The sequence below is a fragment of the Scleropages formosus genome, chromosome 16 (assembly GCF_900964775.1).
Source record: "Scleropages formosus chromosome 16, fSclFor1.1, whole genome shotgun sequence".
NCBI classification, from domain to species: Eukaryota; Metazoa; Chordata; class Actinopteri; order Osteoglossiformes; family Osteoglossidae; genus Scleropages; species Scleropages formosus.
In genome coordinates, this window is record NC_041821.1 from 10363114 (window position 1) to 10389603 (window position 26490).

General features: G+C 44.5%; 4 protein-coding genes and 1 non-coding gene across 6 annotated transcripts in view; 2 read left to right on the plus strand and 3 right to left on the minus strand.

Moving 5' to 3' along the window:
• LOC108925721 (DENN domain-containing protein 4C-like) overlaps positions 1–5275 on the plus strand; it is a 45732-nt gene extending 40457 nt beyond the window's left edge. Inside the window, exons 27-33 of the mRNA XM_018737886.2 lie at positions 57–227; positions 427–592; positions 1992–2240; positions 2505–2622; positions 2932–3085; positions 3182–3246; positions 3750–5275. Of these exons, the coding sequence (XP_018593402.2) occupies positions 57–227; positions 427–592; positions 1992–2240; positions 2505–2622; positions 2932–3085; positions 3182–3246; positions 3750–3886 (1060 nt within the window). The 3' untranslated portion in view covers positions 3887–5275. The remainder of the gene's footprint in view (positions 1–56; positions 228–426; positions 593–1991; positions 2241–2504; positions 2623–2931; positions 3086–3181; positions 3247–3749) is intronic.
• A 116-nt stretch (positions 5276–5391) lies between these two features.
• On the minus strand, positions 5392–9022 carry rps6 (ribosomal protein S6). Its single transcript, XM_018737889.2, has 6 exons — positions 8956–9022; positions 8039–8170; positions 7020–7230; positions 6151–6297; positions 5707–5864; positions 5392–5552 (listed from the first exon to the last, which is right to left on the minus strand). The coding sequence occupies exons 1-6, from the start codon at positions 8959–8961 to the stop codon at positions 5457–5459; spliced, it is 750 nt and encodes a 249-aa protein (XP_018593405.1). The 5' UTR covers positions 8962–9022; the 3' UTR covers positions 5392–5456.
• A 2016-nt stretch (positions 9023–11038) lies between these two features.
• trnaf-gaa (transfer RNA phenylalanine (anticodon GAA)) lies at positions 11039–11111 on the minus strand. The gene has a single exon. It is a non-coding gene; the product is annotated as a tRNA-Phe (tRNA).
• A 1184-nt stretch (positions 11112–12295) lies between these two features.
• Positions 12296–21986, plus strand: LOC108925722 (alkaline ceramidase 2-like). Of its 2 annotated transcripts, XM_018737888.2 has the most exons (7): positions 12296–12645; positions 13038–13152; positions 13977–14118; positions 15491–15628; positions 19677–19814; positions 20442–20619; positions 21359–21986. In XM_018737888.2, the coding sequence occupies exons 1-7, from the start codon at positions 12538–12540 to the stop codon at positions 21365–21367; spliced, it is 828 nt and encodes a 275-aa protein (XP_018593404.1). In that variant the 5' UTR covers positions 12296–12537; the 3' UTR covers positions 21368–21986. The 2 variants fall into 2 exon arrangements, with proteins under 2 accessions (XP_018593404.1, XP_018593403.1); XM_018737887.2 differs by lacking the exon at positions 21359–21986 and having other exon boundaries at positions 20442–21275.
• A 231-nt stretch (positions 21987–22217) lies between these two features.
• Positions 22218–24145, minus strand: LOC108925704 (protein phosphatase 1 regulatory subunit 15A-like). Its single transcript, XM_018737866.2, has 3 exons — positions 23917–24145; positions 22637–23574; positions 22218–22550 (listed from the first exon to the last, which is right to left on the minus strand). The coding sequence occupies exons 2-3, from the start codon at positions 23564–23566 to the stop codon at positions 22344–22346; spliced, it is 1137 nt and encodes a 378-aa protein (XP_018593382.2). The 5' UTR covers positions 23567–23574; positions 23917–24145; the 3' UTR covers positions 22218–22343.
• Positions 24146–26490: the final 2345 nt, after the last annotated feature.

Here is a 26490-nt window from a genome sequence, read left to right on the forward strand (position 1 = left end):
TGACCGCACTGTCAGCAGAAGCTGAGTTGTCTCCATGTGTCCACCTTCACCCACAGCTTCGTCCTGAAGCCCAGCCGATCAGGCGACAGCATACACAGCAGCCGTGTGCCTGAGACATTGGAGTCCGCAAGGCCTGAGGGTGAAATGCAAGACCTCATCAGCTTCAGCGAGGGCCCAGATGAGGCTGTGGGAGGAGCCAAGGGAAAGCATGGAGACTTGCGCAACAGGTGGGCTGCTATGATCTTCAAGAGTCTGCCATCGCTAGTATCACATCTGTGTTTAATACCCAGCCTTGCACATTTTTCTGGCACTTCATGCCATGAAGTGGGCATACTGTAAAGTTGTGGATGACCAGGCTTCAGGTCTGACACAGAATCACGGTCCAGTATGAGGAACCCAGAGCTTCCTGCCTCTGTTTCTGTGCAGCCTGGGCCTGGAGGCGGTGCACTCTGGCACCATGGAAGGGAAATGGGGTACCTCTCTGACCCGCAGCAACAGTGTGAGCGGGGCTCTGCAGAGTCTGGAGGTCACCCCACGGCCTTCCCACGGGGTCTCCACCACCAGCTTACCCTGCAGCCTGCAGGATGCGTCGGTGAGCACTCGCCTCTCTCCCGACCCTGGAGCTTCTACTAAATATCATTCAGCTGCAGTGATCATCTCAGTCAACAGCTGAGTTACCACTGGAGATGTGCTGTTTAGGTACATGAACAGCATTTGCAGTGCTATAATCACATGTTGGGATCATGCTGTGGATAGAAATGCCCACATAGTTTGTTGTCATTTACATTTATTGATGTATCACACTTAATATTCACTGTACAGTGACTTAACTAGTATTTAGTTGACATATTTGTCCACAGTGACTTGGTGGTTTATTCTCGCTGTACTGAACTCTGCAAACATTCACCCATTTATAGACCAGAGCAATGTCTCGCGCACACTCTCCCCCACACACACACTCGTTAAGGGTAATATTGAGTCATTTAGTCTGAAATACATCTTTGGACTGTGGGAGGAAACCCGCATAAACACAGGGAGAACATACAAACCCTACACAAAATTGAATGCAACTGCACAGACCAGGAGCTATGAAGCACCAGCAGTACCTACTGCACCCTTGTGTCACAGCTGTTGTCCTGTTAACCCCCCTGTTGCTGTGCAAGTAAACATATGCAGTCGACCCTCCTGCATCGCAGCGTAGATTTTCTGCGGGTCGGCAATAAACAATTAAATGGGAGTTGTTTTTGGGAGCTTTGCAGCCTGGTACAGGAAACCGCGTAGCACTGCAGACGAAAAGTAAATGCAAGGTTGGCATAAATGCATAAAATATATGTATAGTATTAATGTATTATATCATTTAATCCCATAAATATACACAATTTTTTAGTTAAATTTTGTAAAAGCTAAACTTTGCAAAAAAAAAAAAAAAACTGGATATCTGTGCCAAAATGGTTTCAGTGGTGCGTTGTACAACATCTCCTCCTGCATAATGATCTTGTGTCCTGCATTTATCTCGCAAACTTTTGTGTGTTATACCTTATGTAATCATGGCTCCAAAACGTAAAGCTCGTAGCTTCGCTTCGATTTGCTTGCCTAAGGGGGACTGAAAATTTTACATGGTTTTTCCACATCGCCGAGGGGACTGAGCCCCTAAGCCCCGCGATGTGGGAGGATCAACTGTACTTATATAAAACTGACTATTCATGGAAGGGGAAGAAAAGTGATTACAGCCACTGCCTCGCATTCAAAGAACCCTGGTTTAAATCCCACCTCCTACTGTAGTACCTTTCATTAAGGGACTTGCCCTGAATTGCTCCAGTAAAAATTAGCCAGCTGTGTAAATGGGTGAATCAATGTAAGTAGCTTTAGTGTCCCAACCTAGCTTTGTAAGTCACTTTGGATAGAATTGTCAGCTAAATTAATGAATAATGGTATCACAAACCACAACAATTTTTAATTTATCTTATAATAATCTTTTGTGCCTTTCCCAGGATTCCCTGGGGCAGAGGCGGCCCAACCCCCTGCCTGTGTCAGTGCCCTACCTCAGCCCGCTGGTCCTGCGCAAGGAACTGGAGTCGCTGCTGGAGAATGAAGGTGACCAGGTCATCTACACCCACAAGTTCTTGAGCCAGCATCCCATCATATTCTGGAATCTGGTGTGGTACTTCCGTCGACTGGACCTGCCAAGCTACCTGCCAGGACTCATCATGACCTCGGAACACTGCAACAATGGCGTGCAGGTGACGAGCCTCCCAGCCCCTCACCAGCTCCCCAGGATGTGAAGGACAGTCACCACTCATGCATAGCTAAACTACAGAAGATTAGTTTTAGCCAATTTGCATGCTACACAATGCTTTCCTTTGACTGTATGAAGGTGGTGCTAATGACCATTTCATTGTTTCTCATCCTCCTCAGTACTGAGGGCCAGTGTAAGATCAGTGTAAATCAAACTTTCCAGAGTAGCGATCATCCCCAGTAACTCTGTGTGCTCTGGTGCTCCGCAGCTCCCGCTGACCTCCCTGTCCCAGGACAGCAAGCTGGTGTACGTGCAGCTGCTGTGGGACAACATCAACCTGCACCAGGAGCCCAGTGAGCCGCTCTACCAGATGTGGCGGACTTTGTGTGAGTGTGTTGCCCAGTTTTGCGTTCAGGTGGTTAACTAACCACCCCTGGATCACAGCTGTTCTCTAGAAGTCACAGTAACAGTTATGCAGGCACTATAATAATTTTTAATATAAATGTTAGCATTTTTCTGTAGTTACTCTTTACTCTCCTCAATTATTTTCCTTTTTCCTTGGTTTTTGGCCGTCAGTAGTATTAGAAAGCAAGCCATGGAGATCTGAGAACAAAGCAGCTGTTGGAGTCCACATATCAAAACGAGGTACTTGCGGGTGCACTGTGATTGATGATCATGGGCTGTGTGTGTTACAGTGGGGAAGAAGGAACAGTTGGCCCCCACAGATTTCCAGGAAACCAGATCTCTGCTCAACAGCATTGTGAGAAACATTCAGTCCAACGATGTGACGAAGCCCATTGAGCTCCTTCTCCAAGAAGTCAAGAAGCACCCAGAAGCGAAGCGCCAGAGGTTAGGCGGATCCGGCTTGTCCTTGTCCACTCATCACCTGGTTCCTCATCCCTGAAACATGGCCAAAATAACGCAGTGCGTGTGCTTGTTCAACAGGAGCATCTATAGAGAGATCTTGTTCCTTTCACTTGTGGCTCTGGGACGGGAGAACATTGATATTGGTGAGTGTAAAGCTGTGTTACATGTACTCTGTTCATGTACAGTCTCAGTATACAGTTTGCCTGCTTTACAGCTTCAGTTTTGGTACTGAACCAAAGTTCCTGTGGGTGTAAGGTGTTTTTAGGGTTCTGCAGGTTCTCTCCCACATGTGCCATTTTATTGTGCTTATATTGCAGGATCACATTAATGATCAATGATCAGAAATATTTGCTGTATTTGTCAAATATTGAATTTGAACCCAAATACAGTACTTATTTTTTCATATTAAGGCTCAAATGCACCTGAGAGTCTTCTGAAATTTAATTGCCAATTTTCTGCTGTGTTTAACACTGAGTTTGTTTAAAATCCTGATCAGAATATCAGTGAAGATAAGTGATTCGCTGATGAGCCAGAAAGGAAGATGTCTGTAGCTCAGTTGCCCCACCCCCTTTCCATTGACATTTTAGATGTGTGACGTTGGAGCGTAGCAAAATGCTGATAGCCGTGTCCCTGTGTGCTCCCACAGAGGCCTTTGACCGAGAGTACAAGAAGGCCTTTGACGGACTCGGCCCTGAGAACGTGAGGGCTCTGGGCACAATGGACAGGCCTCCCAGCATCGGGGTGCAATGGTGCCTGAAGTGTTTTGGAGCACCAGTCATCTGAAGACATCTCCTGAAGGACTGCACCCGGGCAGTAGCAGAATTTAGGCTTGTCCATTTCTTGCCTCCGATTTCACCCAAAGAATACTTTTTAATCGCACCACTGGGCTTTTCTTTGCCTGTGCCTCATTCACCTGCTCTGCCAGCCTTAATTTCTTACTACATCTTTATTTTTGTATAAAAGCTTAAAGCTGTGTATGTTCTGTGCTGATGTAGTTTCTCTATTTCAGGTGTTTAGAATTATGTTAGTTTGTCATACTTGAAGGATGTCATCCTCCAGAAAGCAGCCTTTTAGTGACATGTTCCATATGATGCTCTGAGTCCTATCCTGACGTTTCCAGTCCAAGTACCACAACTGTCTGCTGCTTCCTGTGCTGTTGTGGCTTTATGTTCAACAGAACATCTTAGATAAAACCTGTTACTACTTTTGTTTCCATTAACCACTTAGTCCTGCTTAGGTAATGTGCATATTAAATGTATATAATTAACATATGTATACTTCTTAAGCCCCTGTACATATTAAGTTTTCATAAGGGTTGGCTTTAGGTTTTCCTTAATTTTGTACATACTCTCAAAGGACAATCTGAATCAAGGCTGTGTTAGACATGAGGGATTGTTACAGTTCCCTATGACTGTCTTTAAAAGCTACAGTATGCAGGCCCATGATGCAGTGGGACTGGGGAGGGTACAAGGGATATTTCTATACTGCTTTGTATGTTCTGGTGTCTGTGCTGATGAGAGGGAAGAAGGTGCTGTTGACACATTCCAAACAGGAGAGCCTGTGGAGTGCAGAGTGACTCCATGGACATGCAGGGAACACAGTCCAGTCTTTAACAATTCCATGTTGGCTGAGATGGAGACTGTCACAGGACCGCACGCAGCACAGGCTCTCCTGCTGAACACTCGACTCTTGGGAACGCTAAATGTGTGTTGAACAGAAGCCCTTGTGCTCAGCATTTGAAATTGGGGAAAACATTCCATATGTCACATTTGTCATAGGATTATTATGCTAGTTTAGTACTGAAAGATTTTAATATTGATCAAGTTTGAGGTGTTGGGATAAAGTTCAGGGATAATGTTTTATAGAAGGCACAATATTCAATTAATGGAAAGCTTTTAGGCAAAGGCTTAAGTCTATGTCTGTGTTGGTTCTCTTCTATAACCAACTTCTTGAATTAACCCTGACTTGTCTTTTAGCAGGATAGTTCCTAAAGGTGGAAGGGTAGGCTGTGTTGCACATGTGAAATATTTAACCTGTCTAAATTTAATAGGGGATTGCTGTCGTCCATTAAAGTAACATTGTGCTTAATTTTAGACAGTAAAGCAACTCTGTGCTGTCACAAGGATAAGATTTGAGTGTCTGTGGAAAACATTAATAAAATGCATCCTCTGAGGTGAAGGGTCCTTGATTTAACCTTATTTAACTACAAAACTACCTTACTTGAATAAATATAAAACAAGACCTGGAATATTTTTCTGGTATTAAGTCTCCAAGAAAAAGCACCAATGCTGATTTTAGCAAACCTTTAATTGTGTTTTTACACGGAAACGGCCCTGCTGCTTTGATCCACACCTCACTTCTGGCTGGACTCAGACTTGGAGGTGGAAGCTCTCAGGGAAGAGAGGCGGCGTCTCTTTGCAATCTGTTCCTGACGCTTCTCCTTGGCCTCCTGCAAGAAATCATTTAACCACATACTTTGTCATTCTGAACATGAAAGCATAACGGGGGGGGGACAATGGCATTAACCCAAGAAGGGTTTTTAAGAGACAGCCCTCTGGAAAGAGATCATGGAAGCCAACATATTATTGAAACTGATGTCATACCTTCATCCTCTTGGCCAGTAGCTTGGCATACTCCGCAGCCTGCTCCTTGTTCTTCTGGGTCCGCTGCTTCTTCAGGGCAATGCGCTGGCGCTTGTGCTGCAGCACACGGGGAGTCACCAATCGCTGGATCTTGGGTGCCTTAGTCCTTGGCTTCTTGCCTAGAAGTGAAGAATGTAGCATTTTACATTTATGTTGAGCCTCAAAACAGGATTAAATTCAATTCACTTAAAATACAAATCTGTCAAGGTTGTCTTCAATAAGGTGCTGCATGGGGGACATGACAGCAATGGAATTCAACCAGTCTGGTTACATCTGATAAGCAGCTTCAGGGGCACAACACTGCCCCCCCCTCCTCTTTGAGGCTACAGACAAATGAGGAAGGGCCTATTGTGCAGGAAAACTGGACACCTCAAGTAACCCTCACTGCTGGATTTTATAGCATACCTTCCTTATTGAGGGGCCTCCTCACCACGTACTGCCTTACATCATCCTCCTTGGACAAATTGAAGAGCTTTCGGATCTTGCTGGCCCTCTTGGGACCCAGGCGGCGCGGAACGGTGCTGTCGGTGAGCCCAGGGATGTCCTTCTCACCTGGAACACAAGGACACTCACATCTTAGCTTCTTTGAGCTCTTAACCAGTCTTATGAGACACTAATCAGAAGCACTGGATTCTTCTCCCCTCAAAAGTGGGTAAAACATTAAATACGACTCCTTTACATGTGAAGTTTTTAGAGTAACAAATGAACTATCCGCCAGGTCACACAAATTCTTAAAACACAAAAAAGCTATGAAAACCAACCTTTCACTAATGTAACTTATTTTTGTACCCTGTGCTGATCCATAAAATGCACATTTATGGAGTTTCAGAGGTTATCTAGTGAAAGAGGAAAAATACTGTCAGAGCTTTCAAGTTTCAACCAGCCATGATACAAAGGTCAGGTTGCATCTGGTAAGGAGCTCTACAGTTTTTGTGGCACAACACTGTCCCCCCTTTGAGGCTACAGACGAGCCAGGAAGGGTCTACTATTGTGCGTTCAGGCTCACAGTCCGAGGTCTTAACAGGTTTAATTAGAGAAAGACGCCTGCTACACAAATAAATTAAAATCTATTCAGAAAACAAGATTAAAGTAAAGCAGCAGCTGGCATGGTTGTTAAGGTTACATCTGCAAGCCAAAGTCTACCAGTCAGGCACCATTAAAATCTGCAGCTGTACAACTGAGCTGTTTTGGATATGCCTCTAAAAGAAAAAAAGCAACAAAAAGTGTGTGACAGGCCTAACACAAATCAACACCCCCCCCCCCCCATCAACTACCTTTCCTGACAATGACCAAGTTGAGCACGCTGAGGTTGGCGTCCACAATGCACCCTCGGACAGACTTGCGCTTGCGCTCTCCAGTTCTGCGTGGCCGGTAGCAAGAGTGACCCTTGCTGAGCAGCAGACGCACACGGCCATTGGTCAGCACACCCTGCTTCATGGGAAACCCCTGCTTGTCATTGCCGCCACTGATGCGCACCACGTAGCCCTGGAACACAACCGTGGGATATACAGCTTCGTGCTTAGGAAGCATGAGAATGTTTCCATTGCTTTAATTCCCAGCAAACTGAACACACATTCACAATTCAAACGTATAGTTCGTTAAAATCTTGCTACAACAAAAGAGCATCAGCTAACAGAATACGCATTTAAATACAACAGAAGCAAACCCTAAGAAATACTGTACTGTTCAGATCAGCACAGCAACAAGCAGAAAGGGAAACAAGCCAAAGACCAATTTAAAAGAAACAAGCCTTTTATTTACTCAAATGATAACAGCACATGTGATTGCAACAGTCTGGTCTTATTCAAATCTACAGGACATAAAATTCTTCAATGTTCTAAACAGCTAATATTAAGGTTTGACCCCCTTCAGCCCTTACATAATAAAACACTAGTGGAAGTAAGACGTAGCTGGGAAGCTGTCAAATGGGAGAAAAAAAAAAACCTGGAATGTGCAAAAAGGATTTTCCCTGCTGGGAGATGGGGCTTCAAGTGGTAGATCTAGTTATTTTGGAGTTAGGAGAGCAGAGAAATCACTAAAGGGTAAATACCAGAACACACAGATGCTGTACGTGCAACACCAAGGGGATTAATGGCATCGATCGATGCTGGGGGAGCTTTTGCCTTTTTTGGCCTCATCTACTATTAAATACCAAAAGAAGCACAACTGGTTGAACAGCCTTCTCAATACATGGCACTGCACCCCTCACCAAATTATTAACAGTACTTCCATACACACTGCAGGTGAGGGAAAAAAAATGTAAGGTATAGTTTTACTGGCAGGCTACAGATACCTTCCACTCATCACCAAGGGAGTCAGCAGCCACTTCAGTAGCCATGCGTTTCTCATAGAAGGCACGCAGCTTGCGTTCATCGTCCACCTCGATCAGCTTCTGGCACCCAGTGGCCGGGAAGGAAATGTTCAGCTGAAAGAGGCAGCAAATGATGTACTGCTTAGAGATGTCAACTGAAAATCTGACTCTTCAGTTTAAATTCCCCTGCTGGAATACCTTTGGTCAAGACACTTAACCAGAACTGAAATCATATTACCTTGTTTCATTAGTAAATTATTGTAAAGTTGATCTATAAGACTGTATATAGCCATGGAGAAGAAAGCTGGCTAAATAAAGTTCAGTAATGATTTAAAAAAAGTGGCAGAAATATTGACAAATATGGGTTTTCTTTACACCATTCTCTAGGTTATCTGTGAGGGACAGAAGTACAGTACTCACTCAACCGTTCAAATGTGTATAGCTTAACAACACTCACAAACCTTAAATTATTTAACAGGTTTAATTATTTAATATGAATATTAACTTAGGACCCAGCCCAGGACATTTGAAGAGAAGTTCCCAGGATGCCACTTACTAAGGCAAAACTACTGTGATTACACGCAACAATAAATATCGTCTAGTATTCCAACAAGGTATTATTTGAAACGTGTCAGCAGAAGTAATACTGTAGGAAACAGAAGACAGTTACATTCTCTCGCACATTCCCCACACAGGAGGCAGCCATCTTTATAATTGTGTGAAGCCACTCATAAGCAGAAACTATCAATCACCATCCTCGGTTGAAAACACCTTAATAAGTATACAAACCACATATTTACATTCCTGATAATTTACTCTTAGATACCTGGCAGACATTGTTATTTAAAAAAGCGAAAGAACTCAGAAATAGGTAGAAAATACCCATCGCAGCTACTCACCTTCATCTTGAGAGACTACCACGGAACAGGTCCGCCACCGGAAAGAGGCCGCACTTCCGCTCTGCCCGCTCACATCGATGCTCTGTGTTATCGCGATACTTTATATTCACGTGTGAAAATTTGGGATTACGAGGACGACAGCACTGTATTTTTATTTATTTGAAAAAAAAAACTATTATGAACAGTTGTAATGAGCAATAAACACACACACACATTTTCTGAACCGCTTGTCCCATACGGGGTCGCGGGGAACCGACAATAAACAATTATACATAATTACATCAATGATAAATCGACATTGTCATTGCAAGGGTTTACTTTACAATCAAATTCCAGACAGTTATACAGTTCACACAACGTAAATTATGTCTTAGCTTTTGTAAATTAAGCCCGTTACGATGATGATCTTTAATAAAATTAGCAGTCGACCGTTTTGTTTGTGGATATTTAATGTTTACCATAGACATGCACAGATTTATTTAAAAAAAAAAATTACGTTGACTTCTTTGCGCTTTAACACGAGAAAAATGTCTTCTGAATCTGTGAAATTCACTTTTACTTGCAGATAAAGCGGAAGTACATTTTCCATTTCAGACCATTTCCAATAACTTGCCCTCAGCAGGGTCGCGGTGATCCGGAGCCTATCCCAAAATTAGTGCGCGAAGGGTCTTTACGAGGTAATCACACACAAAGGGCCATTCAGTGACACCAATCCACACGAATATCCCTGTTTTATTCTGTCTCTTTTTCCTAATTTATAAAGACACACAATCCCAGTTCTAAGTGGCACCTGCATATATAACAATAGCTCCCATTGTTACAGTCGCCACCCAACACAGGGGAAACATGCGCCCTGCAGTCAGAGTGGAGAGGGGATCGAACCCACGTCCTCTTGCAGCGCTCAGGCACGAGGAATTAGCAGTACCGTTCGCTGCGCCGCGCGCTTCTTGTCACGAGAGCAACACAATAGACGTGTCGTGGTTTCTTTTCTATATCAATTCGCAACCAGTTAACACTGAGTTGAATTGAATTGAACTGAATTGAATACTTTATTGTTATTGTACTACTGTGCAATACAACGAAATTATATTCAATATTGGTACTCCCTGAGTTCTTTAGACAACAGTGAAAAGCACACACAAATAAGTTTAAAAATAAGAAAAACTAAACCGTTTAAACAGTTAGTATAGTAAATAGATAAATCGAAAATAGAGTATAATACAATATACAATAAAAATCCGGCACTAGTGTTCAGCTGTTTCATAGCTCTGGGGGAAAAAGCAGTTTTTCATCCTTTTGTTTGTGTGTGTGTGTGTGTGTGTGTGTGTGTGTGAATGGTCCTGTATCGCCTTGTTGCAGACGGGAGCAGTTCAAAGAGGTGGAGTGCAGGGTGAGTGCGTGAGTCCCTCGTAATTTTGGAGGCTCTGCTCCACAATTTGCATTGCACAATATAGCAAATATTGGTCATTTTTGTTATCTTGTTTCTGCCTGGTGATTTTAGAAAGTTAATATGCCATATGGGCATGATAACAAATGTTGTACTCTTTCACCGCGGAGCTCCGCTACTGATTCGGTCCTGTTTCTGACAGTATGGAAGAAGCACGCATGCGCACTGAACGGCTTGTCCTATTCGGGGTCGCCGCAGGGAGCCGAAGCATAACCCGGCAACAGAGGGCGTAAGACTGGAGGGGACACACCCAGGACGGGACACCAGCCCGTCACAAGGCACCCCAAGCGGGACTCGAACTCCAAACCCACCGGAGAGCAGGACCCGGGCCAATCCACTGCCCCACCGCGCCCCGGGAAGAAGAAGAAGAAAAAGAAAAAAAAAAGCAAAAAGCAGGTGCGGGTAAAAGGAGCAAAACCAACGAAGCGTTCCTTAAAACAAACAACAAAGACACTATATTAAATCATGGCCCAGACTCGATTTACTTATAGGTGGATTTTGTTTTCAGTTCACTTAATTTGCATGTCACATTTTAACCAAGTGACCAATTATAATAAGACATGTAACGTTTTTTTAAACAATCCACATAAGGTATTTGAGCAGCACCACAATGCCACCTGCTGCCCAAGACATTTTTGCCGAAACCCGGGATTGAACCAGGGACCTTTAGATCTTCAGTCTAACGCTCTCCCAACTGAGCTATTTCGGCACAGCGCCACTCCTTCCATCTGTGAATTTGAGTTTCATTCAAATGTTGTCGCTTTGAATGAATCATGTGAAGTACGTTTCTAGTTTTACCATAATATTGTGCGAATTAAAATATAACAAAAATATTTCGCCTCTACAAGTGTTGACTGACTGACGTTGTTCGTGTGCAACGTGCCGCTCGGATTTGTTTATCGTCGTTTGGTCGCCATGGTAACAAGACGCCTCTTCTGTCCAGCGCTGTTAGAATAATCAACACACAAGCTGTAAAGACTGGAAGTGATTTGAGTAAATCCGGTCATAGGCATCATACTGTTTTTTTTTGGTGCGTTTTGTGTTGTGAACATATATAAATGGTGCAATTTCATAAGTATATTTCTATTCATCTATTGCTGTAGTGGTAAAAAATCATCATTGAACGCATAGTAGAAATAAAGTCATTCAAAAACTCACAAAGGTATACACGTGGAAGCTGTTAATCACGTTAAACATTACTGAGACCATATTGATTAGGAATTCCAAAATTCCTTACATGATAAATGTAACAGTAGGTGAGATAGTACATAGTTGGGAAGCTCTTTGGTGAACGTTTCAGTATAATACAAACAAACAGCCTCGCAGCGCTCAAATATTTAAGTGCAGAGGGCACGAAAGACATGATGAAAGAAATAAGATTACTAAGGCCAACTACTGATGTTAGTAACAAGTCATATCTGCAGAAGGGCGGTAGGGCGAGAAGTACGACACTCCGCTCAGGAGCAAAGAACATCTTGCGGAGAACCAGCTGTTGCTCCTCCTAGGCACGAAAAGAAAAAGAAACGCCCTGCGTTTAAAATCTTCACATCCTGAAATCGGTGCATCTTTGAGATACACTAAAATAAAAATTAATAAGGACTGTGAGGAGCACTTGGTTGTACAGTAACTGGAGACACTAAGTTTAATACTAAATAAATGTTAAAATATTTAATATTATTACGTTCAATGGTACTCCATTAAAATTTCCGAAAGTGGTCACAATCGTTTTGGTTTTCCTTTAGTACATATCGCATGTAATGTCAATCTTTTTGGTTTTGATCGCGGCGCCAAACGTTTGTCCCGCCTTAACTGGACACCCGGCCGGCCGCGCGCACTCGAGTAACAAGTTGCAGGCGATGCGCAGTGCGCATGCGCGCTCGCCGTTCCCCGCTCCACATTGTTGCGCGCAGTTGCTGGACACGCGCTGATCCCCGAGATCCCGGGAGACGGAGGAGGAGATCAGACGGATCTGACACATCACACATGAGGGGGAAAAGCCAGCACTGCGCGTCGGGACGGCTTCGGACCTCTCGCCGCAGCGATCGCAGCCCTGCCTGATCCTGGCTGGCTGTGTCTCCGCTCCGGAGCCGGGGCAAATAACTGTATATATCTTTTAGAGCACAAGTGGGAGAATCATGAGCAACCTGCAGTTGTGGGACCAGCTGAGAGCGGGCAGCTCCGAGGTGGACTGGTGCGAGGGCAACTACCTCATTTACTCTGGGATCGCCGAGTTTTACAACACGGTGAGTGCGCGGCGTTCCTGCCATGATCATGTCTATCAGCTGTATTTCCAGCCGCCCGCGCGATCGCCTCCTAGTTAAATGGGAAATAACGGGGTTTGTGCATTGACATCAATCAATTAGATCAGCGAGGGAGCTGTAATGAGACAGATCACCTGTGTCCTGGAGAAGAGCGAGAGAGAGAGAGAGAAAAAAAATAGTGTCATAAGGCAGTGTGTGTGTGAAAACAGTACTGATGACAAAAGTGTCCTTTTGTTCCATCCAAGTGTCCAGTCCGCACTTCTGAAGTCACCTTGTCATTTCATTTGTACTTCTTACTTGTGGACTTGCTTGCCTCTTGTTTTCCTGTTTTCCGTGTGGAATGCATTGATTTCCCGTTTTTTTTGTCATTTCAGATCAGCAACATATTGTTTTTCATTCTGCCACCCATTTTAATGTGCTTATTTCGTCAGTACGCCGCACATTTCAACAGTGGGATATATGTGATATGGACTCTTCTGGTTGTGGTTGGTAAGTCAACTCATGTGAAGCGCTGGAGAAGTTGGTAAACCTTTGCCTCAGCTGACCTGATGACATGCAGCCCAAGCAGCGTGGTACAAAAACAGGGGAGAGACCTTGTGTCAACATCCCTGTTCCTGATTATGGAGAGGTCAGAGCAGAGTTGGAGGGGCGGAGGGGGGGTATGGCAGCATGGCAGAGAAAACCGCTGCGCTTTTCAGCCCTTGGTCGCCTTGTCAGGGCTCTGCAATAAATGACGAATGATGCTGGTGTTAATTTAAATGTTTTTGCGTGCCACGCTTATGATCTGTGGAATTTCAGATTTGGTTGCGGGTTTTGGAAGCATGTTCGTAATTCCGCGGTCAGTCACTCCTCCAGCGTCCTGCTGCCGAGGTCTTGTGTGCACTGTTTATTTCCCCATTGCTTTTTCTCAACCCCCACCCCACCGGTCCAAGTGTTTTGCCTGTTGGATAAAGCTTCTCAGAGCTGCATGTCCCATCTTCTGGCACATAGAAGGAAACAATGGCCTTTTGTCCAGTGTGCTGGTGATGAGTAGGTTACTGTGCTCATGGGAGTGTTAGTCATCTCAACGGGGTGAGAAATACACAGTTTGGGCATCTGCGATCCATTTGATTTATGCATGAAATACTTCCACTTTAGTGGTGGTGACCAACACGTTCTGAAAACATAAATGGACCAAAGCATCTAGATTTTGCAGGAAGTGAAAGCACACACAGCTGAGTGAGCCTTAGCCATGTTTGGAAATGTCCTGCTTGTTTATAGCTCTAATACACATATGAATTATGCATGCAGCACATGTTGTCTGTACTGGTTAGGTATTGGATCCACATATTTCCACGCCACCCTCAGCTTCCTCGGCCAGATGCTGGACGAACTGTCCATCCTGTGGGTGCTCATGTGTGCCATTGGCATGTGGTTCCCGAAGAGATACCTGCCCAAAGTGTTCCGCAAAGACAGGTGAGTGACCCTTCTGGGAACTGTCAGTGCGGGGATAGGGCTACACCGGAGCTACGACAATCCTGTTTTTTCCTCATGTGGATATATGAAAATTAAAATTGATTTCCAGAGAAAGTGCAGAAGACCCTAAAGTGTTGGTTTCTGTTTGTGTGTGTATGGATAATGTCGTTGTGGTATTTATTTATTTTTATTTATCGTATGATCAAAAACAGATCTTCTAGTGAGACCAGTTTGATCAGTTTGAAGAGGGCTTAGCTGTCAGGGACGTTACCTGGGGGTCACCGTGAGGAGGTAGCTCTTCTTGACCCCCTTGTCACGGTTATGGCTTTATTATGATTAATGTTTCTTCTGCCTTGTACACGTTTCCGTGGAGATCATATTATCAAGAGGCTTAAGTGACGTAAACTAATTTCTTGATTTTTTTTTTTAACCTTCGGTACACGAGAGTTGTTGGCTTCCATGTCAGCAGTCAGGGTTATCTTCATGTCTCGCAAATGGCAGGATGTGATAACAGGCGTGGAAGCATGTTGATACTGTGGTTAATGAGCCTCGCGAATGACATGACCAGGATGACTGCCCTCTCGGATAGATCCTCCAGCTCACTGATGAGTGGGGTGCGGTGTATTCCTCCTGCAATCCTCTATACATTATTATTCTGCTTTAACTGGCCTACTGAAGCAAAACAGCCACTGGTGGTCAGTTAGAAAACCTACTGCACACCCATTGAGCGTTGACGCTTTTCCTACGCTCTACATATTATACTACATTTCAAAAAGTCAGCATGGTTTTCCTCTCTTACCTTTAGGTTTTAACACAGTGTTCATATTTGATATATTTAAAGTTTTTTGCAGTCCACAGGGGGAAAACATTCTTATGTTAACACAAAAGCGTACAGTTTATAGATCTTTTAACTGACCTTAATAAAGATCATTATATCTGTCATGTGACCCCCCCAGCAAACGTGTTCAATACCAGCTCACTCTGATTTACTGCCAACAGTAAGTAAGAGCTATTTGATATATGTTTCCCTTTTGGACAAGTGGCAGAATGAGAATGATGGTTGAAGGGAAGTGTCGGCAAACCGAAGGTCTTAAATACATCAGGGTTATGAGATTTGTCTTGGCAGTGGTGTGTTAGAGCAGAGCAGTTTGTGTTTGCTGTTTACCGGTGATTCTCTCCGAAAGGTAATGTTTTCAAGATAAGCTTTTACGTGGAGAACAAAGCTGTTTTTACGTGCCGTTGTGGGAGATTGATGTCCTATTCAGGTCTTGGCCCTTAGTTAGCGTTGCTGTTTGCTTTGACATCACCTTTGTCCAGTGAGCCAGGTATTCCTGTTTTTCTCCGCTCACTCTCTCTTCCCTCCTCCCGACAGGTCAAGGTTCAAGGTAGTTATCGCGGTCCTCTCAGGGATCACCACCGGCCTGGCCTTCGTGAAACCTGCCGTCAATGCCATCTCTCTGATGACCCTGGGGATCCCCTGCACTGCCTTGCTCATCACGGAGCTCAGGAGGTGAGGGTCCAGGAAGGAGTCCCTGGGAATTTTCTCAGGATTAACACAGATTTATGGGTGATCTGCAGCTGCAGTGGATAGTACTGATGTCTCACAGCACCTGGCTGCTTAGGTGCAGATTTGACTCCAGTTCAGTCTGTGAAGTTTGCATGTTCTCTCCATGCTCTTGTGGATTTCCTTTAAGTGCTCTGGTTTCCTCCCATGGTCCAAAGACGTTTTTCAGGTGGATTGGTGACTCTGCATTACCCATAGTGTGTGAATATCGGTGAACTGGCTACCCTGCATTGAACTGGCATTCCGTACAGGGTGTACCCTGACTTCCCTGGTGCCAGGTGCTTCCACGATAGGCTCTGGACCCCAGCAACCCTCACATGGACAAGGGGGTAATGACAGTGAGTGCATAGCTGAGAATTAACATAGGACTAATAGAGGACTAACTGAAATTGTTCCGAATAAAATCGATCACCTTTTTATCTTCTAAACCATGTCTATATGAGTAGTGAGCGCCTGTTAAAGGGCTCAGACTCGTAACCTAAGTGAGGTTTTAGGAGGCTCTAATAACATTTTTTTTTTGGGGAATATTTGCCTTGTCACATGTAGCCTGGTGGAAGTAAATGTATGACTTTGTAATATATGGTAAAAAGATTGAGACAGACTGTTTTCAGCTTTAAAACTGACATGTGACCAGATGGGTAAGGCAGATTCTGGCCCGTTTGTTAGTTAGCATTGTTTTGGTCTCCATGGAAACAACATACTGTTGACTTCTGCCATGAAAATTTCCTAGAACTCCTCACCTCTGCTCCTAGTGTTCTTTGCGGACACACATAAATAAATAAATATAATCGACAGCTGCTGAAACACAAAACAACTGATTACCTCTATCTATGTGCAGAATTACACGATGAGAACACGTGCCGGGACGTAGCGGCGGCAAACAAATAAACTTACTGCTGAGGGAAGTTCGTAACCTTTTCTCTTTCAGTTCAAATGCGATTCGCCGGAAGTGCTCCGCAGTGATTTATTGCGTCAGCTATTATTGCTCTCATCTGAGAGTTTGGTCTGGGGTGGCCCTTCATAACTTTTGTTTATGAAACATTGCTATGTGGCTGAGCTGCTGCGGGACAGCAACTGAGTGAAGGGTCTCAACGTTTTCCCAACTTGGCACATGGCCTCTAATTCATACTGGTCGACTTTATCTCTGACTCTGATGCGTTTCCTGGATACAGCAATAACGTGGGGGAAGGTCGTGCCCTGTAATTGTCATGCACTCCATGCTTGCTAATTCTGGAAAATTTGAAATAAATTATTATGAAAATTAACGATGTGACATAAGTATAAAAAAGCTTTAAGAGTCTATTACGGTGTTATTTTTAAACTAATATCTTTGAAACGGGATCTTTTTTTTTTATGTGAGAAATGAAAATATATTATAATTTGCATACTTTTTTCTTTGGGCTTTTTTTAGTGTTAACTATTATTTTTAGCAGTAGCATTACTAGTTTCTGGAGCTCACTGTTCTAACTGTAGGGCGGCATGGTTGTGACTGGACTGTGACTTCAGGCCTATGTTTGGTCCTTCTTAACTCTGGGTGGAGTTTGTTTGTTCTCACTGTGTTTACATGGGTTTACTTCAGGTCCTCTGGTTTCCTCCCACAGTCCAAAGGTACGTTTCGGGTTAGTCACTCTAAATTGCCCTTGACTTAGGTGTGTGTGATCGAACGAGGTGTGAGTACAGCCACCTTCTGATTCGCTGGCATCTGTCCAGAATGAATCCCCCCCCAGGCTGTCCTTCCTGGATAGGCTCCGGACTATGGCGACTCCACATTAGGCCAAGTGGACATCTATAGCCAGTGAATATTCACACGTTACACATGTAGTGCAGGGGTACTGCAGCAGGGTCTGTGTGGAGCCTCAGACATTAACCACCATGTTCTTGCTGCCCAGCAGGTGTTTTGCTACCTTGTTCCCTAGGCTGCCTCTACAAGACAAGATGGATGTATCCAGGTGTGTTGGCCCATAGCTAATCGAACCCCACTAATGAGTGCCTTTGTGAGAAAGGCTTGGGCCCGTTCCAGTGTAACGAGATCCGCGTGGTGTGATTTTGCACAATGCCTTCTGTCGCTAGTTTGCATGATGACTGGCACGATGGGTCTATGAGGGACAGCTTATTGTTGTACACGTTGTAATTTGACTGAGGCACCCACCGGGGTCTCGTTTCGCGCCCTTGGCCGTGCTTTGCCGGGTTTGAGCCAGGTGCGTCGAGCCTTTGACCGCAACCGCCTGGGTTGGGTCAATTGGCTTTTCTTGGAAAGGTATCCTCCTGCACGCACCCAAGATGACGTGTCATGTGGGTGGCGGCACAGCCGGATTAAGGAACTTGTGGACCATGGGATGGAGGGTTAAAATAGCAGGTTTACTGCCCGAGTTAATTTGTGCTTTTGTTGGCTGCAAAGGAGCTAAATATTTCATACGGTGGCTGCACAACACTCTGACCCCTCTTTGTGACTCAGCGGTGTGCGCGGAGCCGTTTGTGCTTCTGCTTCATGGAATTTAAGCAGCCGCATGAAAGACGACTCCAATCTTGTAAAGTCTGTCCCAGCCTTGTTCTCAGCTCTTCCTGTGGCATTTTTCCTTTTGTTTTGCAGTTTCTGCTTTGTTTCTCACTGCCTGTCCAACTCATCCAGAAGGCTTCTGTTGGGTTTGCGGTTGACGTCTTGTGTTGTGCGTGCGGCACGGCGAATAGCGCCGCTCTCTCACAGCGGCTGGGTGGTGCGAGAGGACGTGGGTTCGATCCCCGCTCGGTCTGTGTGTGGTTTGCATGTTCTCTGTGTGGGTTTCTTCTGGGTGCTCTGGTTTCCTCCCACAGTCAAAAGATAAGCTGTTTAGGTTCACCCGTAGTGTGTGAGTGACAGAGAGAGTGTGTTCCACTGATGTATGGATGAGTGACCCATTGTAAGTAGTGTATCTAGCAGTGTAAGTCACCGTGGTAAATAAGGTGTGTGGGCTGTTAACACTACATAGAGTTCACTGGAAGTTGCTTTGGAGAAAAGTGTCTGCTAAACAAGTAAATGTGTGTGTGGCCATGATGTCCATTACTCTAAGCTCTTGACACTGTCACTCTCTTCATTAATCAGGGGTTCTATAACAAGGGCACCCCAGCACAAGCTCCATCTATGACTCAGATCTCCACACCCTATGCCATGACAGTGTTTACCGAGCATTTCGCCATATCGCCCCCACGTCACTTGGGCAGTTCTCTTCCTGGTAAAGTCAGTATAGTCGGTCCTTCTTTCTGATAGAGACTGAGCTACAGCGTTTGTGGAAGCCGTGGCAGTCCTTCCACCTGAACGCCAAGGTTTACCGGAGAACGTGTACAAAGCAGCTCTTCCAGTAAAATATGTTTCTCTTTTCCTGCTTCTTTTTTAGTAAGGATCTTTCCACACTGGTTTCACTCCTTTTTCAATTGTACATCACGGCTAGATTTACTTGATGGGTGAAACCCGCTCTACCTGAATTCCTTTCGAACTTCGGATCCTCTGTATTTATACTGTGCCGTAGTCCGATTAAAAATGTAATTGGTTCAGTTGCAAAGTTTAGATCCTTAACACGTGCCGAGGATCGGGCTTCTCTTAGCGAGTTTTAGGTGCTTAACCGCCAAGCCGTGCTGGCAGATGTGGGAGTTGGGAGCTGTTGTTCGTGTGACTGGATGGAGGGACCACCAGCCACCTACCAGCATAGCGAGTGACAGCTGGGCTGTCAAAGTGTGGTCTTGAACACCAGGACAGCGTTTTATACGGGATACAATATGTTCTCACATGTAATACACTGACTATCAGAAATGTGAGTATATGTGGACAACCTGGGCAGTACCTGTGTGGTACAAATTGGAGCAAAGCGAAAGAGAATCAAGTGTCCTACATATCTGGGAACTGCTGCAGAAGAGCAGACAAGTCATGTTTGATGTCCTGCTTAAACTTAACCAAATACCTTGTGGAAAAAAAAAGAGTTGCGCAGTGGCGTTGCTGGTAAACTCACCCGCTCTCCCACAGATGCGAGAACCCGCGTGTGTTCAAACTGGGTCTGATCTCCGGCGTCTGGTGGACGTTGGCCCTGCTCTGCTGGGTCAGCGACTGGATCTTCTGTGAGATGTGGTCCTCTGTCAACTTCCCCTACTTGCACTGCATGTGGTAGGTCCGGGGGGGGGGACAAGCATTGATCTGTGTGTTTATCTGAGACAGCAATATTTTCTTCTCTTGTCTTGGTTGCTGCTGACAGTGTGTGTTACATGTGAAAGTTAACAGCAGACGTTGGTGCGGTTTCACAGCTGATGCTCCTATCTAGAGCGGCAGCAAACATGGCTTATAGTTTCACATTATATCCATTTACACAGTCGCATTTTCGCATATTTTTCCTTAATCAATAGTTTTGATTAAGGATCCAACAGCAGGGCCCTTCTGTGCCATGTATCCACTGTGCTGTATAATGGGCTGAAGTACCTTAAATTGACTTACCAGTGAGTGTGCGGTGGCGGAGCGGGTTTGGCAGAGTCCTGCTCTCTGGTGGGTCTGGGGTTCGAGTCCCGCTTGGGGTGCCTCGCGATGGACTGGTGTCCTGTCCTGGGTGTGTCCCCTCTCCCTCCAGCCCTGTGCCCCTGGATTAGGCTCTGGCTTGCCACAACCCCATGTGGGACAAATAGCTTCAGCGTGTGTGTGTGTGTGTGAGATTTCCCAGTTACACTGCAACACAGTGATGCATCTTCACGGTGGGGTTGGGCCACTGACAACTCCCCCACCTCCAACGCTCCCTATTTACAGGCATATCCTCATCTGTCTGGCATCATACCTGGGCTGCGTGTGCTTCGCCTACTTTGACGCCATGGCAGAGGCTCCCGAGCAGGGTCCCGTCATCTTGTTCTGGCCAAGCGAGAAATGGGCCTTCATCGGCGTACCCTACGTCACCCTCCTCTGCGCTCACAAAAAGTCGCCAATCAAGGTGACATAGCATTCCCACCACGTGAAGAATCGCACAAAATGTTCGGCTATGAAAAAAAAAAAAAAAAAAAAAAAAAAAACTCTACTGACGAGTTTTTCTTGGTGCTGTGTCTTTGTCCAAATATATTTATCAGACATGGACAACTACGTCATGACTGACTGGTTGCTGGCAAATAATCTTAATGAGGGATACACTGAGCAAATATGCCCATTTGGACAGCTCAGTGTTCACTGAGGAAATACAGGTTATGCACCTTTTTTTCATGGTATAAAAAAAATCACAAATCAATGTTTTGAACATGAAAATGTACATTTAGTGTTTTTTCACTGTGATTAAGCGTCTGTTACCGTGTCTCCAGTTTGGTTTTTATCATTCAGGTCATTTCCATTGTTTTTTCTGGGCCTTTTTACCAGTGCTTTACTATGTTTGAAAGGGAAATATATAATGTAATGTGCATTTTTTGTTTTCTTCATATAAGCTATGCATTTTTGGAGACATCTTTGTGTGTATGATAGCAGTTGCTTGGTGATCAAAGTTCTGTTCCCACCTCTCATTTTTTAAATGCATCTTTGTAAGATGAATGGAATTTAAAGATGCTAATATTTTCAGTCATTTCCACTGTACACCATTAGAAATTGTTTTTAAATACATGGCTTTTTAATACCTCAAATGCTAGTTACTGTTGTGCTTTTTTTGTCAGGTAACCCACTGTTAAGTATATTCCTGTATCTCTCTCTAGGTAAAGTGATAGACCAAAAAGTGGAACGGTGGTCCAGCTCACATTGCAGAGCCAATAAATCCCTGTGCATCATCCTGTTTCACATATTGCACAAAACTCATATTTGCTAGTTTTAATTGGAACAAATCTGCAACACATGTTTACAGTGGCTTCTACAATAAAGCACAAATTACATTGTGGAAGGTGACTTATGCATATTTACAATACAATTTTTTTTAAAAAAAGCTTAATATGTCTCACCCTGAGGGACTGAAGGACCCAACTTAATTAAAAATGCATATAAAGTTCAGCAGTTCTAAGGGTCTATGTCAGAGCCCACCACTGGAATTTCCTGTTATGTTTTGACAATCACACAAACACACTGAACTCTGCCATTTTAGTCTTTTTGTTGCTATAGAGTTCAGGAAGTTGTGAACACTGGGCCTCTGAAGTACTCGGCAAAATTCCAGCAACTTCAAGAAAAGGACAAAAACGTTTTAAGCAAGTCCCTCAACCTCAGTTTCTGGTAAACTATTTTTAAAAATAAAGGCCCTTTAATACTAACAGGGAAGACACCTGCAGCTTTCAGTTTTCTATACATAGCTTCATTTCACCAAATACTACAGATGTGGCAAAATTGTTTGCCTGCTACCGTACCTACTTAGAACAGTGAACACTATCAGCATGGAGATCTGGCTTGGGGGGGGGGGGTCAAATTAGCAAAGTCATGATGCTCTTCACCTCCACTGCACTTTGCTGGGATCAAACTGCCATCATCTGGAGCACAGGACCCAGGTTGCTGAATGCAGGCATGGGCAGCCAATGCTTGAAACAGATTCATGTGATTGGATTCTTGGTAGTTCATAAAGCTCAAAGAAACTAAGATTAACAAAATGTTTATTTCAAGAACAGCAATACATGAAACAGTTCAGACTGGGCACAACTAAATGTACAGAACAGTAATACATCACACTGGACAGGCAACATCATGCTAAAGTAAATGCATTTACAGCAGCTGCACTCTTTCCCACACCATGGCTCTGTGTTCTGGCAAGAGGCAGGGACTGATGATTTCACTGACAGCATCCACCCTCCTCTTAAACCTTGCTCGGTCTCTTGCCATCTCCTGCCAGCAGGAACCATCACGCGCTGCACGGCTAGCGAAGCTCCATGTCACCAGGGGGTGCACTTTCACAACATTGCTGAACCGCACCTGTGATAACAGCAGAGAAATTAAGTGTCTCAAATCATCTCAGCACAGAAAACACTATAATTACTGCGATCCCATGCCCATGTTACCTTCCTGCTCGACACCACTGCCTTATCCTCTGGAGAAGGCAGCTCTTTGTCACAAACATCTTCCCTCCTTCCACTCATCTGAAGAGGCCTCTGTGTGCAGCTCTCCATCTTGACATGTCTGTCATTCACAGCTGAAACGGGGGAGCACTTGAAAGGATTGTATGGATCATTGTTGCACATGAAGGACTCCCAGAGCTCCGAGTTTCTTTCCAAGTCTTCATCCGAGTCATCGTCATCCCAGCTTGAATCACTGTCCCATTCCACTTCCCCTTTAGAAGAGGCAGTGGTGGGACTGGGTACAGAGCTTATTTCAAGGCAGGGGAGAGGAAAACCATGAAGAACTTTCAAGGGGACCTCAGTGCAGAACTCCTCCTCAGTAGTGTCCCACTCTAGCCAATCAACTAGGGCGCACACCAGCTCCTCTGTTACAGTCTCCCCTAAATTGTCACCTTCCATGATCTTATCTGAGGCAGCCACAGAATCCTCTTCGTTCACCATCTTCTCATCTGGGACACATTCAGCCTCTTCATCTTGCGGTACCCCCGGGGTCCACACCACACCCTGTAATGTGGACCCCTCGTCTTCCCTGCAGCTCTCCATAGATTTGTACGGGACCACGCAGGCATCCGTCATTCTGTGGGACAGGAGCCCTACGTGACAGAGCGCCTTTACAGCAGCTGTGCAGCGGTTCAGGACCCTGAACAGTGCTGCCCGTAGGTGCCGAAAGGCCTTTCGGAACACCTGCAGCATTCTTCTTCGATCCAGCGAGTCCACTTCCAGCCTTTTCCTACGAGGATGTAGCTTTGGCTCCGTTAGGGCAGGAAGGCCTAGGAACGCCACAGGCTCCTCAGTCACGACCCCCAGATTGTCACCCATCATAGACAAGGTGTCGGATGCTGGATCTCGGGAACAGGCGGCACGCGGGGCCATTTCAGTCACTGCAACACAAAGACAATTATCACAAGTTGGAAACAAAAACACTGGAATACAATGACAAATCAAGACTGAACTATATTTGTGAACTAGCTCTAATCCCTTGATTTTGGATTGATGTTATTGTACTGTAACTACACCCTAACCCTTGCTTAATTCAATTAATTAAGCCATTCTGAGAAGTGAAACTGAAGGCTGGTTTCCAGCTGAGCCCGAGAGATAGTCACCTAAACGTTATACGTCGTTCAATAATCAGTCTGATAATCTGAGTGAGTAAATTAAAGCAGTTAGGCGCGCTGAAAGACACGTAAAGGTGTCGGGTATCACCACACGTTTCTCAATCCTACCTTTTTTTTGTTCCGGTCCGGATCTCAGCCAGTCGCCTGGAAGTCGCTCCACCGTAGATTAGGCAATCTGCGGTTAATTTTCCTCTCAACAGCAGCCAGCTCACTTAGGTAAACGACCGTGTTCAACGATTCAAAGGACCAGCCCATTTTTTTAAGCGTGAAAATAAGAATCACACGTGGAACACAAAACACTTCACGTTACTCTGTCTTCAATTGTGAACATAAAATGGCGCTGGGTGCTGTGCGTTCTCTTTATATAGATGATATCGAATTGCGTCACACAAAAAAATAGGCGGGACTTCAAGAAAACTGACCAATAAGATTTTCGGTTTCGAGGTGTTTCTCCATCGTCATTTACGGGGTGTACGTGCCGCACGTCACTGTTTTGAGTCACGGGAACTTCTACACGTGACGACGTTCTGTTTTTGTTTGAAAATGTGGTTACAGAAATATATTTCAAATTGTGAAATGAATATTGTAATTAATATAAAAATTAGACATCATACGTTAATACAAAACATAAATAATTACTTAGTACATAGTTCATTTCACTTTATATTGATTAACTGACACAATCAATTTACATTTACTAACATTTTCATTTATCAGACGCTTTTTTTATGTGTCCAAAGCGACGTAGATCTCATTTTTATAAAGATCATTCATTCTCTTTAGTTTTTTAAATGTTTTCCATTAAGTAAATAAAATTCTAAAAATGAATTACATCATAGTAACATGATGTATTTAAAAAATATGTTGCACATCTTTGGCAAAAGTATAGAGCAATATGATACTAGATTACAATATTATATTAAATTTTACATATATTATAACATAAAGGCGAGTTTAAGACAAGAAAAGTGCCGGTTCTGAGGTTTACCACAACAAGTATACTCCAGTTAGTACCAGTTTTGAAGATTCTGGATGAGGCTCTATAAACTAAGGGGTTGAGATGATGGCTCATAAGGCCACTGTAATAACTGATTTGTAGTAATTCCTCTTCCATCCAATGAGAAATGATTCATCCCTCAAGAATATGCTCTAAAGTATATAAATAGGGTCCTTCTTAGCGAGCATGACCTGTCACATAAAACATAGATTCTTTGTCAAGACACGATATATAATAGCTGATGTGCGGAAATGTCCCTGCCTGCAAAAAAGGAAAATAAGAATGTAAATTCCATAGGATGTCGGAGGATTACAGTACAACACCATCTTCTTGCTGCCAGTGTGAGTTAACATGACTATTTGTGTCGGTCCCGTTTGCTTTAGGGCTCATTTGCACTTTTCATTTGTACTTTCTGATGTACAGGGAATGTCCATGAAGGATTTTTCCACTTTTTTCTCCCACTGTGGCTATTTTTGTGTGCTTGATGAAAGCAGCGTGCAGTACTTTCTAAAAATGTTCTTACTTTTTAAAATTATCTGACTGTGAAGTAGCAAACTATCACTTGCTTTCACACTTACACTCGTCTGAATAAACACACACACACACACACACACACACACTTTCTGAACCACTTGTCCCAAACGGGGTCGCGGGGAACCGGAGCCTACCCGACAACACAGGGCGTAAGGCTGGAGGGGGGAGGGGACACACCCAGGACGGGACAGCAGTCCCTTGCAGGGCACCCCAAGTGGGACTCAAACCCCAGACCCACCGGAGAGCAGGACCCGGTCCAACCCACTGCGCCACTGTGCCACCACGCCCCCCTCTGAATAAACACACACACACACACACATTTTCAGAACCGCTTGTCCCTTACGGGGTCACGGGGAACCGGAGCCTACCCGGCAACACAGGGCGCAAGGCCAGAGGGGGAAGGGGACACACCCAGGACGGGACGCCAGTCCGCCGCAAGGCACCCCAAGTGGGACTCGAACCCCAGACCCACCGGAGAGCAGGACTGCGGTCCAACCCACTGCGCCACCGCACCCCCTATGTGAATAAACATATAACAAAAAAAAAAATCTACAATAAATCGAATAATATCTTTCTAGAAAAGAGTTAGAAGCTGATTCTCTACACTTACCTAAATTGGTGGTCTGCCCTGGCAAAATACATAGTTTTGTTTATTTATAGTAATTTCTTTATTTCCCGTCCCCTCCCCTTCTGGCCATATGCCCCGTGTTGCCGGGTAGGCTCCGGTTCCCCGCGACCCCGTGTGGGACAAGCGGTTCCGAAAATATGTGTGTGTGTGTGTGTGTGTGTGTGTGTGTGTGTATAGTAGTTTATTTATAGTAATTTATATTGCGCCTAATACTTCCAGGATAGGCTCCTGTACACTGCGACCGTCCTCGAAACAAACGGTTTTGGAAATTGGATGGCTGGATTTGATCACTTGTTTTCCTCTGAGGTGAGCAACCCCTCCATGCTATACTTGTTTAAATATGCTGGGATCATCCAGACAGAATAGAATTTTGTGTGGACCGGTTTTTTTTAAAAATATTTATTGAACTGTCACTTTCCTCCAATGTGACTCACAATTATTTGCTCAGTTGGGCAATTTTGCTGGAGCAAGGTAGGGTAAGTACCTTTCTGAAGGGTACTATATCAAGAGGTGGGATTCAAAC